Source organism: Ixodes scapularis, unplaced genomic scaffold, assembly GCF_016920785.2.
Source record: "Ixodes scapularis isolate PalLabHiFi unplaced genomic scaffold, ASM1692078v2 PGA_scaffold10__122_contigs__length_95168666, whole genome shotgun sequence".
NCBI lineage: Eukaryota > Metazoa > Arthropoda > Arachnida > Ixodida > Ixodidae > Ixodes > Ixodes scapularis.
The window spans coordinates 82,650,788-82,663,071 of NW_024609836.1; the positions used below are offsets into that span (position 1 = coordinate 82,650,788).

At 46.0% G+C, this 12,284-nt stretch overlaps 1 protein-coding gene across 13 annotated transcripts in view; it reads right to left on the reverse strand.

Moving 5' to 3' along the window:
* Window positions 1–12,284, reverse strand: part of LOC115322567 (mitogen-activated protein kinase kinase kinase kinase 5) — a 73,984-nt gene that overhangs the window by 22,399 nt on the left and 39,301 nt on the right. For all 13 annotated transcript variants that reach the window (XM_029982924.4, XM_029982928.4, XM_040505187.2 and 10 more), the window contains exons 4-11: window positions 10,531–10,677; window positions 10,158–10,230; window positions 9,407–9,601; window positions 8,442–8,523; window positions 6,690–6,797; window positions 6,257–6,335; window positions 5,643–5,704; window positions 4,654–4,742 (exon numbers count right to left, since the gene is read on the reverse strand). In XM_029982924.4, coding sequence (XP_029838784.3) covers window positions 4,654–4,742; window positions 5,643–5,704; window positions 6,257–6,335; window positions 6,690–6,797; window positions 8,442–8,523; window positions 9,407–9,601; window positions 10,158–10,230; window positions 10,531–10,677 — 835 coding nt within the window. The remainder of the gene's footprint in view (window positions 1–4,653; window positions 4,743–5,642; window positions 5,705–6,256; window positions 6,336–6,689; window positions 6,798–8,441; window positions 8,524–9,406; window positions 9,602–10,157; window positions 10,231–10,530; window positions 10,678–12,284) is intronic.

The window sequence follows — 12,284 nt, forward strand, 5'->3', positions numbered from 1 at the left end:
AGGGGGGAGAGAAGAGAGAGAGAGGATTCCCAAGAAAAACACAGTCTGACCACTCCTCCCATCTCGGAAACGATGCACCGCAGGGGGCGCCAAAAGCACATGCCACTGCGGCCACGATAAAGGGGACACCGGAAGCCGGTTCGCACGTTTAGGTTCGGGCGTGGCCGAGTGCGTTGCAACCGCACCGCTTATGACTAGAGAACAGGGTGGCGCCATCTATAGAGCAGCCCCGGAACACTTCCGTTCCGCTCGTATCGCCTCGCTTTTTACGCGTCATTCTTTCGCCACGGGCTGGAAATAAAATCTGACCGTATCATAAGCGACCGTTTTTCATTAACTGTGCATACATATGATCTCGCAAATACTGCAAAACCTTTGGCCTGGTTATACGCAGATCGAAAGCGTTCTGGGGCCACCTAACGATGGTGCCATTCTGCCTGTCTGTGCTCTCGTCAATGTGTAAAGCAGCCTCGAATTTAAGTTTGCTTCCAAAAACGAAAGGTGAACCAATGATGAGAAAAGAAAGTACTCGCCAGAGAGTCGTCAGAAAATTATTTTCCCTCTCAGACCCCTAGCAACCGAAAACTGGTAACTAACTTCACTGCACAAAGTAAAATAAGAAAGGTAGTCAGTTAAGCGCTTGTCCTGTGTACTATTTCTCTCCTGCCTTCACTGTTTTGCACGCTGTTTCATTTATTGCTTAAACATGAACCAACTCGCCAAAATCACCACTCGTTTTCAGTGCCCCTGTGTCGAGCGGACATTTCTCTCACGGACCTTGAATTTTGCTCCGCATCGTGGAATGCTGTCATGACTGCAAGCCGAGCTTTCACATTCCCCAAGATCACCACCAAGAAACAAAAAATAAAACAGAACTAATTTGAAAACAACCTTACCTCTCATTCGCCCCTTTTCCTAAGTGTGCCACTGTTACAGGGCACAAATGGTTAGTTAGGGTTAGGAGCGGTTAAGTGAGACCGGTTAGGAGTGGTCAGCAAGACATACTTCTTAGGGAACTCTCGAATTATCGTGGTACTGCCTCAGCCATCTTGTGTAGCCGGCAGAAATTTCAAACATGCAAATCTCTCCCTCCTACTCTGCCTCTTCCCCTCTTGCCTCTTTCTCGAAACTCAAACTCAAACTGCAGGCAACTCGAAGGACAGCAGGTTTATGAGGCAGTTATGCCAAGTTTTAGGAAGCGCCGGTTTAGTGCAAAAAATGTCTCAGTGCTTAAAACACTCAACTCCACATGAAAAAAAAAAAAAAAGAAAAGTTGGTTTGTTAGGCAGTTTTTTGGCACAATGTCATTCACACGGGAGGATAACATTACAAGAGCAACCGGCAATCTTGAAACAAAATGTTACCATGCTGGGGTAAGATGGGGCAATGCAACAAGGTAACAGACAAGCTGGGGAGTCACGTCCAAACAGATGGTGCTACTAATTCTACAGTGAAACTGCAGCAAAGTCAATTTGCAGCAAAAACATCCTTTGCTATATCAGTATTCTTACTTCAGCAGTACGGTAGAACCCTCCCGTGTTTGTTAAGAACTAATACAGTGAGGGTACGGACATAGTGAAGCAAAGATGAAGTATACTTGTAGTACTGGTACAAGCATGAGGCATACCAATATTATACTAGTGAAGATTTTTATGGAAGAAAAATGGGCTACATATAGAAAAGTTCTCTGGTAAAGCAAAACGAAATTTGAAAAGAAAAAAAAAAAGTGTCGGTATTCTAAATTAACAAGTACGTACAGTAAAACCTCGTTATAACAAAGTTGAAGGAGCGGTCATAATTATTTCGTTATAACCATTAGTTTGTTATAGCCAATGTCCACTTCTTCCCACTATTAGCAATCAAGGGGAATTATGATTGCTTTGTTATATCCATTAGTTTGTTATATCCCGTTTTGTTATAACGAGGTTTTACTGTACATCAGGATGGCTGTACTAATGCCATTAGAGGCTTGACACCACTTTTTTGTCATATGTAATTCATAAATGAAATACTACTACTACTACACAGCAGAAACTTTATAGTACTGGTATGATAAAAAAAAAACTGTATAATACAAATGCACCAAATTTAAGAAAAAAGTATGTTTCCTGTACATTAGGGGGTGCTTTCATTGACATAGTCTTCCCTACCCTTTCGTTGCGAGCTGCTGGGTAGTGTTTTCTTTGCACCATCAAATTAGTTAATCTCGGAAGATGACAAGTCACAGCTAACCACAAGATGGTGAACTGATGTCACAAGATGACACCCAATAAAAAAAAATTAGAAGGTTCTGCTCGTCAAGTATAAAAGAAAAAAACACCTGGTACACGATTAAAACAAACTGAGCTCGCAGATATTAACTTGAGAGCAGAGGGATGCTCGCAGTTAGCACACTGCATGACCCAGAAAAACACAGTTGCACACAGACCACTCAAAATTTAAAAAAAAAAAAAAAAAATGAATGTGGGTTATGTAAACTGGCAAAAACACTGTCAGATTTTCGAGCTTGTCTTTTTATGGCGATAATTTGATCCGCATGCTTTCAGTATCTTTGAAGACCCAAGATTAGTTTCATTCCCATATTAAAAATGTCATTCATCATTAATGCGGTGCTGATCGTGAGAGACACATATACTGGCAGTCAGAAGATAGAAGGCACCCACCGGCCAATTGCAAGCCTGCTCATTTGATGCAAGAGAGGCCGCAGCTTGCGATTGGCTCACGAGTGCCCCGTCATCTGACTTCCAAGTCACGAGTCTCCGAAATCAATGCCACATGAATGTTGAATCACATCTTCAATATGACAGTAATTCGGGACCTTTCAGAGTGTTTCAAGCATGTGCACGGCCTGACACTGTTAGTGCAAACACGCAATTGCTGGTTTTTGCTTTTTTTCACTTAAAATTGAACCATTTCCATCAAAAGTACTAATGTCTTGGAAAGTCCCCCTTCGGGCCAGTAATCTTAAAGAGGTATGTATACTTCAGCGTTTTATTCACAGGCCTCGATTTACCTTAAAACTTACCAAATACATTGACAAGCATCGCTAAACTAATCCCCCAAATATTATGCCAAAGTAATTCCTTTAGCAAAGTTATTGAATTTACAATTTGGTCCTCACCGTTACCTTCAGACTGCAAGTATCTACTGGTAACAACGAAAGAGTGATGGCAGCGGCAGGCAGAGGCCACTCTTTGTACTGTAGAATTTGTTTTCAACTGATTACAAGAAGTTCGATGGTGTCGAATGAATGATTCAGAAACTTGCCCCAACACCCATGCATAAGCATGACCTACTCGACCTGCAAGCCTGCCTGCAGATGAAGTTACGGCACTGAGAAGTGCAGGTACCTATATTTGAATGGAAGTTTTGGCATTCGTTGACTTGAAAATAACTATTCTGAATTTCGCAAAACTAAATAGCATACTGGAAAGGGTAAAGGCCAAGGATGCAGAAAATGTAGTTAGATAGGGTACCTAAAAAAAAATCAACGGATTGGTAAACTGTAGTGCCCATCAATACTCTGTACGAGTAAAACGTAAAACGGCGCCAATGTCGTATTCCTTCTAATGGTGTCGTGTCGTGCAGTGTACATTGTGTTATCGCCATAAAAGGGCAAACTCCACATTTTCTTTAGCATCATACCATTACGCCACGTTAACATGTTTTGCCGATTCGTCAATCCAAAATCGCTTGCATGCAGTTCCGTCGATGTTCGAGGGTGAATACTAGGTGGACATAATGAAATGTGATAGTACTCATTTACAGTAAACACAGTTGTCTAGAGAGGGGCCCCCCCAAAAACAGATTCTCTTCCACCTTTCACAAAGTTACTATATTGATATGCATTTTTAAGTTCTTATATAACATATTTGAAAAAAAAAGCAGGTACCAGTTCACAAAATAACTGCACAGACAAAGTGCTTCTAATTTTCTGTTATCCCCATTTATGCATTTTTTGGGAGATTTCGCCCATTGGATATATTATAGAGAAAAATTTTATGGTTGCCTAACAAAAGCATATCTACTATACTTGGACAACAACATTTGCCGAGTTTTTAGAGGTAACCGCCCAAGAATTTGTTCCACTGCCCAGTTGCACGATGCTGAAGCAAGACGTAAACCACCTGTTCCCTAAATATTATCTAACGCGGTTCTATGGGAAAGTATGAGTGGTTACAATCAATGCCGCATTTACCAAGAATGTCCCAAAGTCAGTTTAAAAATATTTTAACGCTCTGGTAATCAATTTGAATACATCAAGCTATGCAATCCTTATTAGAAATTTTGAGCAATCGAACACCTTTCAAAAGAACACAGAAGTCCCATCAAACTAGAAGAGAACACTTCGATCGGCATTCTTTCTAGGCGAAGAACAATGGGCCCGGAACCAAATTTGGCCGGTAATACCGGCTAAAATGCCCCGTGCCGTCATTTTCTGTTTGGATGACCAAGAGCAAATGTTGGCGGCATAAGAGCATAACATTCTACACTCAATGCCAACTGCTGAGGGTGCGCAAAAAAGACACCCATACCCCCTAGCCGCCAGGCCATCATCCATTAATGTGGTTGGGAATGAAGTCAGAAGGGTGAAAAACAAATAGCAAGCCAACAAAAAGTAGCCGATAAACATCAAAAGGTGGCATCACTCACTTCTGAATCTCTTCCGTTTCGCTGTCCCGCTCCATCCAAGACGTGGCCAAGTCGTAGTGGTTCCCTTGGCCGTTATGAACTGCCGAGCTCTATAAAAATCACCGAAAAAAAAGAAAGCATTTTATGGCAATTTGTTGTTTGCTCTTGTTTGGGCTGCATACCCAAGTGGAAACAGCGGCCCCATGTAGCCCACAAGCTGCTTTTTTACATTGTAAGTTAAAAACTTGAACAGTAAGTAAGATAAGACCTTTTCACAGTAGTATGAATGCAGCCAAGCCAAGTCAAAGTCAAAGTACATTTGTAATACTCTCATTTTAGATACTGACACAGGAAAAATACCAATGCAGTAAAGATTTTATTTATTTATTTTTTTTTTCAAACAAAAACTTGCTATACCACAGAAAAGTTTAATTACAATAGACCCTCGTTCACAAGTTTCTGGTCTCCTTTTTTTCCCGGCTGCTGCGTTCTTGAATACCAGTCCCACTAAGCCCTCACGGGAATTTGAGCTCAAATTTCCCATTCGTTGCAGTTGTCTTCAGTTGTTGCCCCCAGAATCTGCCACTGGACACGGTTGATGCAAGGAGATGTTTCGTAAAACGGTTGAACAGCGGCTGCAGCGATAAAATAGAGCCATGGTCTCCTACTCATAATGAGCTGACACGATTACTATATCAACCATGTGTCTTGCCTCTGCAGCATTTTTTGATGTGCCACTCCCATCTTATCAGCGCAGCATCATACCGGGCATGCGTCAACTTTCATCGATATGCACCAGCGTGCTAGGAGCAGCAGCTGACGCAGGACGCTCCATTCTTCTCTCATATCGCACACAATTATTTATCTTGATGCATTCATAAACAAGATCACATACGACATAATGAAAGAGCTGTAAAACACAGAATACCAACAAAATTGACACTTTGAAACGTCCAAACCGAAATTGACACAATAAGTATGTCTCCGAAAATATGACCCAAATTAGTCACCTGGTCCGTGGTGTCACCGCCCAGTTCCGTAAAGATGCGCTGCTCGAAGCTGACATTTTCCACTGGAAAAACAAAAACAGATGACTAAGTGCTCACTTTGATCAGAGCCAATACGGTGCAACCCCACTGTGGAAAAGTCAATTCACAAAACCATCTTCATCACATCACTAATCTTACCAAAATGCCTGCACCCACCTTACGGGCTTGTGTCAGCTCGCCTATCCAATAAAGCAAAGTTGGGGCAAGCCTGTAGTAACTATACGAACACTCCAGGGGCTCCAAGCTGGACACTCAGAGAGAAAGTCGTTGAGATTGTTGGACCGCCGCGATTGGCCAGCACCACAGTTGACCTTGGCACTGGTCAATCGTGGCGGTCACCAATCCCGCCGGTCACCAATCCCGCCGACTTTCTTGCCAGGTGTTTAACTTACTAAAGTCCCTCCCATGTGTGCTCATTTAGTAAAAATACTGATGCAGTATCTCTCCTATGACTGGACTCTACAAGGGACAGGCATCCGAGGGTACGAATAGCGCAAGGAACAGGAGAAAATAATTGAAAGTGTGTATCTCAAAAGCAAAAAACCAAAAGAGAATACAAAACAACAAGCACTCACTGTTGAGTTCGGCATTCTGCCTCTCTGCAGTCATTGCAGACCTCTGCGACGCAATCCTCTGGGGGACATTACAAAGGATCTGCAAGAGGTTGCCGTCGACGCAAGTAATTCAACATAACCGCCGTGTCAGGATGTCCCGTGACACCACGAGGTAACGCTGCAATGTCACGCGATGCAACGACGCGACACCCCAACGTAACATTGCGACGTCACGCGACCCGGCGTGCCCTGACACCTCACATGACTCCATGACCCCATGGTGGCATTCCGCTACATTTAGCGGAAGGTTAGCCTGCCAAACTCGGCTGACGACGGTACAGTACGACTGCAGCTACATCTACAACACAACACAAGTCCTAACTCTGCTTCCGTTAAAATGCATCCCGCATTAAAAGCAAACCGCCCCTTGATAAACGACCACCGGCAAACGCACCCCTTCGTCGTCCGGATCCAGTTCGTTGTAGTTGTGGTGAGGGTTGTTGACCTTCTCCATGAGTTCCCGGGCCAGCCGCTTGGTGAGGTCCCCGTTGAGGAAAGGGTGCTGCGGCAGAGGGGCCCAAAGAGACTCAGCCGACCGGACGTTGCCGCTCCGTTCACCCCCAAGCTACGGTGCCTGCAACCTTGCATCCCCGACTGGCACGTTCACCATGTCCTCAAAAGTGGTCCCTCGGTTTCCGACCAACTCTACGTCATTCGAAGAGCTACGTTGTTGCTGGTTGAGAGCTAGTATTACAGAGGGCATCCAATTGCTCCACTGGGATCACATGGTTTATGGGCTGCGTTTGCAACGCGAGGCGAAGGCATCGGTCGTCCGCGAGCGTCTCTGCCTTTCCTCCTCGTTACGCGATGACACGGCGTGTGCGCACTTGCAGCGCCGCGGCGGCAGTGGTGGACGCCAGAGTCACTGAATGTTCCCGGAGTATCGCATTCCATGATTCAGTCCGCTTAGCGAAAGTAAATCCCGCAGAATCCAGTTTCGATTGGCTGGTTTCGCCCGCGGCAGAAGTTTTCAGTCGGCCATTTGGGAGCCGGGCCCAAAACAACGAAAAACACATATAAAACTTTACAACGGCTGCGGCATGAGTTAGGACCGAACACAAGGCCCGTTGATTTTCTTTAGATTTTTCTTTTTTATATCAAGTAGTCGCTTATCTGGTTCGCCAAAGAAGGTTGCCGGCTTGTATGCTCGCTCCGGTTGCGCTGGTGCTGCGTTTCGAACTCTACGCCTCAGACGCTAAGCCTAACTCTCGACTTTCATGTGTTTCAGGCAAGAGAAAGAGACGAGACAGCGGGGAGCAAGTCGCGCACCGCTCGGAGCGAAGGAAAGAACTTTAACAAAAACAAACCAAAGTCGCCACGGACCAGGAAAGTGGATTGAAGAGCTCAACAAACGGCACACCATGCGTGCCTCGCTTCGACCGCACGGGGCAGCGCCATTTTGAAGAAGGGTTGGAGCATGATGCTTGGAAGCTTCGGTACTCCAGGAACGTTCGGTGACTCTGGCGGACGCCCGTCCTGCTGCGGGTTGCTCTCCAACTTAGTAGTCCGCAGGAGCTTCGGCGGCCGGAATTTGGGACCCCGCAACGACGGCGACGCTCGATTTCATTCATACTTTCTAACCCCAAACCACCACGATTGGACATCTGACAACACGATGCTCCGGCTTTTGTGATCTCATCTGTTTCACCGTTTTCTCCGAAAACCCGAGAACAGGGTGGAGAATGAGAAGAATTCGAAGTGAAAAAGAAAGAAACAGAATGACAGAGTTTAGACAGAGCTGAGTCGGACGTGGCAGAGCAGAGTTTGAGACGTTGCCTTCTGTCATTGTGTTCCTTTCTCAGCCATGTTTGGATCCTTCCCGTACTTTACTTAGTTTCAGCTAGTTCAGACACAAAGCACGCTTGTTTCTGGCAGCTCGCCTGCACCGCTTGGGGACCACTTTTGATGCGTGGGACGGATGGGACGCTGAACACGTCGGTGGAAGACGTGTTCCCGGCACAATGCCGAAGCTGAAGAAACGGTGGCAGCTACGTGCCCACACTCTCGCCTGTATCCAGACACAGAGATTGGGGTCAGGTGACGAAAGGGAAGCGGGTGATTGGTCCAACGAGTGCGTAGCTTCTACCACACTGTCGGCTTAGGGGTGAATGGAGTACAGACACGCGCCCGGGCACCGACCGCTCACCATAAGTAATCTCTCGGCCGTCGGCCTCTTCTTGGGGTTCTTGGTGAGGGCAATCTTGACAAAATGATGAAAGTTGGGAGTCCTGCACAGAGACAAGAAACGGGGTTGACTCGTACGGCTGGGTTCTCGGAAACCTCGCGATTGACTTGCAGACGAGTTGCCCTCGCCGAGGACAATTTAATAAGGACAGCTAGTCAAGTTATTCTTGACGACTTGACAACTCATTTGACAAGGGTGAGTCGAACTGATCTATCCCTGATGCGGATGAGTCGATCATCTATCTCAAACGCAACTCGCGAAGTTGTCGTTGAGAAGTTCACAACTAGTAAATTTTTCGTAAGTTTGACAAGAACAGGCAAGTCTTACACATGCCCTTGATGCAGCCACGCTGTCCTGGTCGAGGAACTTTTCTACATCAGAAACAACTTGTTTTAGATGTAGACCACGGTCCATGAGCTCATCCAGCACTCACAATTTTTTCCTAAGGATGACCAGTCGCGAGGCTCGAGTTATTTGCCAGATAGGTCTACGTTTCGGATCATAAGACAAATGCAATGTACTTGAACACACAGAACATTTCTGGAAGAAGACACATTCACACAACTGGTAGCATTCATAGAAAGACAGCTAGATTCGTCAAAACATTTCTACAAAAAATAAATGCTTTTCAAGATTATCTACACTGAAGCGGTAAGCAACCAGTTGCCTTCCCAAGTAAGCCTTAAACTACACAGTGAGCTGTAACGCCAAGCTCCATAACCACTGCCATGACACGCTTGTTTCTCGCACGTACACCTGCCAGCATTCACAACTTGACCTTGTGCTTCAGCTGCGGAGCCTTAAAGCCCTACTTGGTCTCGAGGATCATAAGAGATTGCAAGAACTCCAGAACTAGGTTGCAAGCAAACACAAGTGTGTGAATGGGTCTTTACTATTGGAGATCTCCCAGGCATCATTAGACTCACCACTTGACCTTGTCCTTGAGCTGCGGGGGTTTGAAGCCCGACTTGGACATAAGGAAGAGGGCCCGCATGGGGTGCAGGTCGAACATGGGCGGCTGCAGTTCGGCCAGCTCGATGGCCGTGATGCCCACTGCCCAGATGTCGCACTGCTGGTTGTAGCCACCCTTGCGCTCCACCGCCGCAACCTCCGGGGCCATCCTGAGCAAGCGCGTGGGCCACACACATGCACGTCGAGAAAGGAATCCCGGAGACTTCTTCCCGGCGCCCCGCAACAAAAACGTCGAGCTTTTGCGACGCAGCACCGCACTGCAACGTCGGCTCCGTGGCAGAGGGAGGGAGGGATGCCCAAGCGGTACAAGCAATCCCAGTCTGGAGGCGAATCGGTTTGTTTTTAACGATGGTTCATGGTGAAACGTGTTTATGTCGAGTGTAGAGACCGCTGAACTGGACTGCAAGCGCTGACTTACTTCCCTTGGTACCTCGTCAGTGTGAACAATAAGGTGCCGGGGTTTGGTCTTTAGCATGCAACACATTCAGCAAAAGAATAAGACCGTTCATAGAAATAAAATAAAAAAAGTGAAAGATAACAACAACAAAAAAAAAAGGACAACAGAATGCAATGGTTAAGACAGCAGCTAGCATAGCCATCTCTTTTGAAGGTTGTGTCAAGCCACGGACAGATAAAAAACAAGCAAGGGAAGGGAGTGTGGAGACGCAGCACTAGCACCAATCTGCGAAGGACGTAAGGACTTACCAATAAGGAGTCCCAATGAATGATTTTCTTTTGCTGATGGTGGCCGTAATCTGGGCAGAAACTCCAAAGTCCGCTGGAGGAAACAAGATTAAGGTTGGTTAGGGAGAGGGCAGGCACATTTCGCTACCTGCAGCTTGCGACGCTTAATGGTTGAGCTGCCCGACCTAAATTTTTTTTACTAAGTCCATAAAACTGTTGTTAAACTTTTGGATCAATGCCATGATATGTTTTTATGTGCCACCTAAAGAAACCTCTGTGAAAAGTTTAAGTAGTTTATTTATACAATTTTTTTTAATGCCCGAATAGCCTTTGGAAAGACCTTGTGGTTTCGACGCGAGTGCCATATGTTTTGCTGCTTGCAAGAGAGACTCACCGAGCTTGACGTCGCCGTCCTCTGTGAGCAGGATGTTGGCCCCCTTGACGTCCCTGTGCATCTTGCCCATGTAGTGCAGGTAGGCCAGGCCCTTGAGCGTTTCCCGGCACATGTAGGCAATCTGCTGCTCCCCCAGAGGGCCAGTGACTGCCAGACCAGGGATTAGAGCCTTAGTACACTATTTTCTGGTCTATAAGTCGCACTTCTTACCCACCCCTAAAACACAAAGAAGCTCGTATACCACAAAATCCCGTAAGGGTGTCCTCCCCCGAGAGATCGTCCATCACGCTTTTTCTGGCTAAATACCCGTAACAAAAACATTCTGAAACGTTGCCCATCCCGATCCCTGTCAGACATCACGCAGTGTCTGACAGAAATCACCTCAACCGCATGATCTGTGGTACCGAACATGAAAAGCAGGTTCGTGGCGGGTTTCTGCATTCATGTTTGCGATGTGCGCATGCGATATCAGTTCCAGCGACATGCGAGTTCGTAGCAAGTTCCCGTGTTTCTCGTCCGCAATCCGCGCGTGCGATAGTACTTCCTGCGGCACGCAAGTTTAGCCTGTTTCTGCGTGTCTACTGCACTGCAAAACACGAATCTGCTTCATCCGCAGTCTGCGGGATCCTTTCCCGTGACACAGGAGTTCGTAGTATCTGCAGTCTGCAGTATTGGTTCCCACGTCACATGGCTTGTAGCGGGTGCGCCTTGCATTTATCATTAATTTTTTATAATGTTTTGATGTCTTATCCTCAAAGATAGACGCGCCTCATGTTTTTCACTATTTATCTCTTCATTTCAGAAGGGCACCCTGCAGGATTTTACGGTATAGGTTGCACATCTTTGTAGCATTGACAGTAATAGTTTAGATTCTACCTACTTTTTGTATATTATGCATTCTTTCATACAGTAAACCATTTAGCCAATGTATCTTCCACATATATGTTACTAATACTTTGATTGTTTTCAGCTTCTCCGTCACCATCTGCCAAGTGCTCGGGGCCACAACCTTGTCAAATTAACAAGGATTGGCTTTTCTTGTCCAAGGTTCTGGCATCTGTACATGCGAATGCAAAATAAAGTATTTCGTTTGATTTGATTTTGCTTTGGACGGGCTTTGAGAGACAAACCTGCCGCCAAGCTTCGGACCGTCTTTGGACCGCTGAAAGAGCAGGTCATTGGAGGTACTCTGCCATTCCTTCTATAACAATTGTGGGAAAAAGCCCTCAAAAACTTGCCTTATACACCGGAAAGCATGGCAGATTTTTCTGATATCTCCGATAATGATACAGCGCACAAGCAAAGGTGTCAGCGGAGAATCGAGATTTGTTACACAATCTGTGCAGTGCATGAAATTCTTTTGAGACGCAGACTTAAGTCAGTTACAGGTCAAGAAGGTAGCGGCAAATGCCCCTCAAAGGGAATCACATATCCCTCCGCCACCTCCGCATCCAATAGCGTCCCACCATTTCCGTGACGTTACGGCCAACGCGCGAGGAGGGTCTTGCCTTTCTGTACATATTTGCTTTATTTTTCGAATCTGACTCAGCACTGTGGAAGCCACGAGAGAGAGATTAGAGTTCTGCCCCACCGACGGAAACAAATGCGACTTTCGGGGATTAGCTTCCCCCCCGATGGATACAAAGGCTGCTTTCAGGGGCTCGGTTTCCTCTACAATGAATACAAAGGTCGCTTTCTTAAAAACTGGGATCGGAGACAAGGTGGAATCTATTGAAGCGGAACAAGGAGCGTTT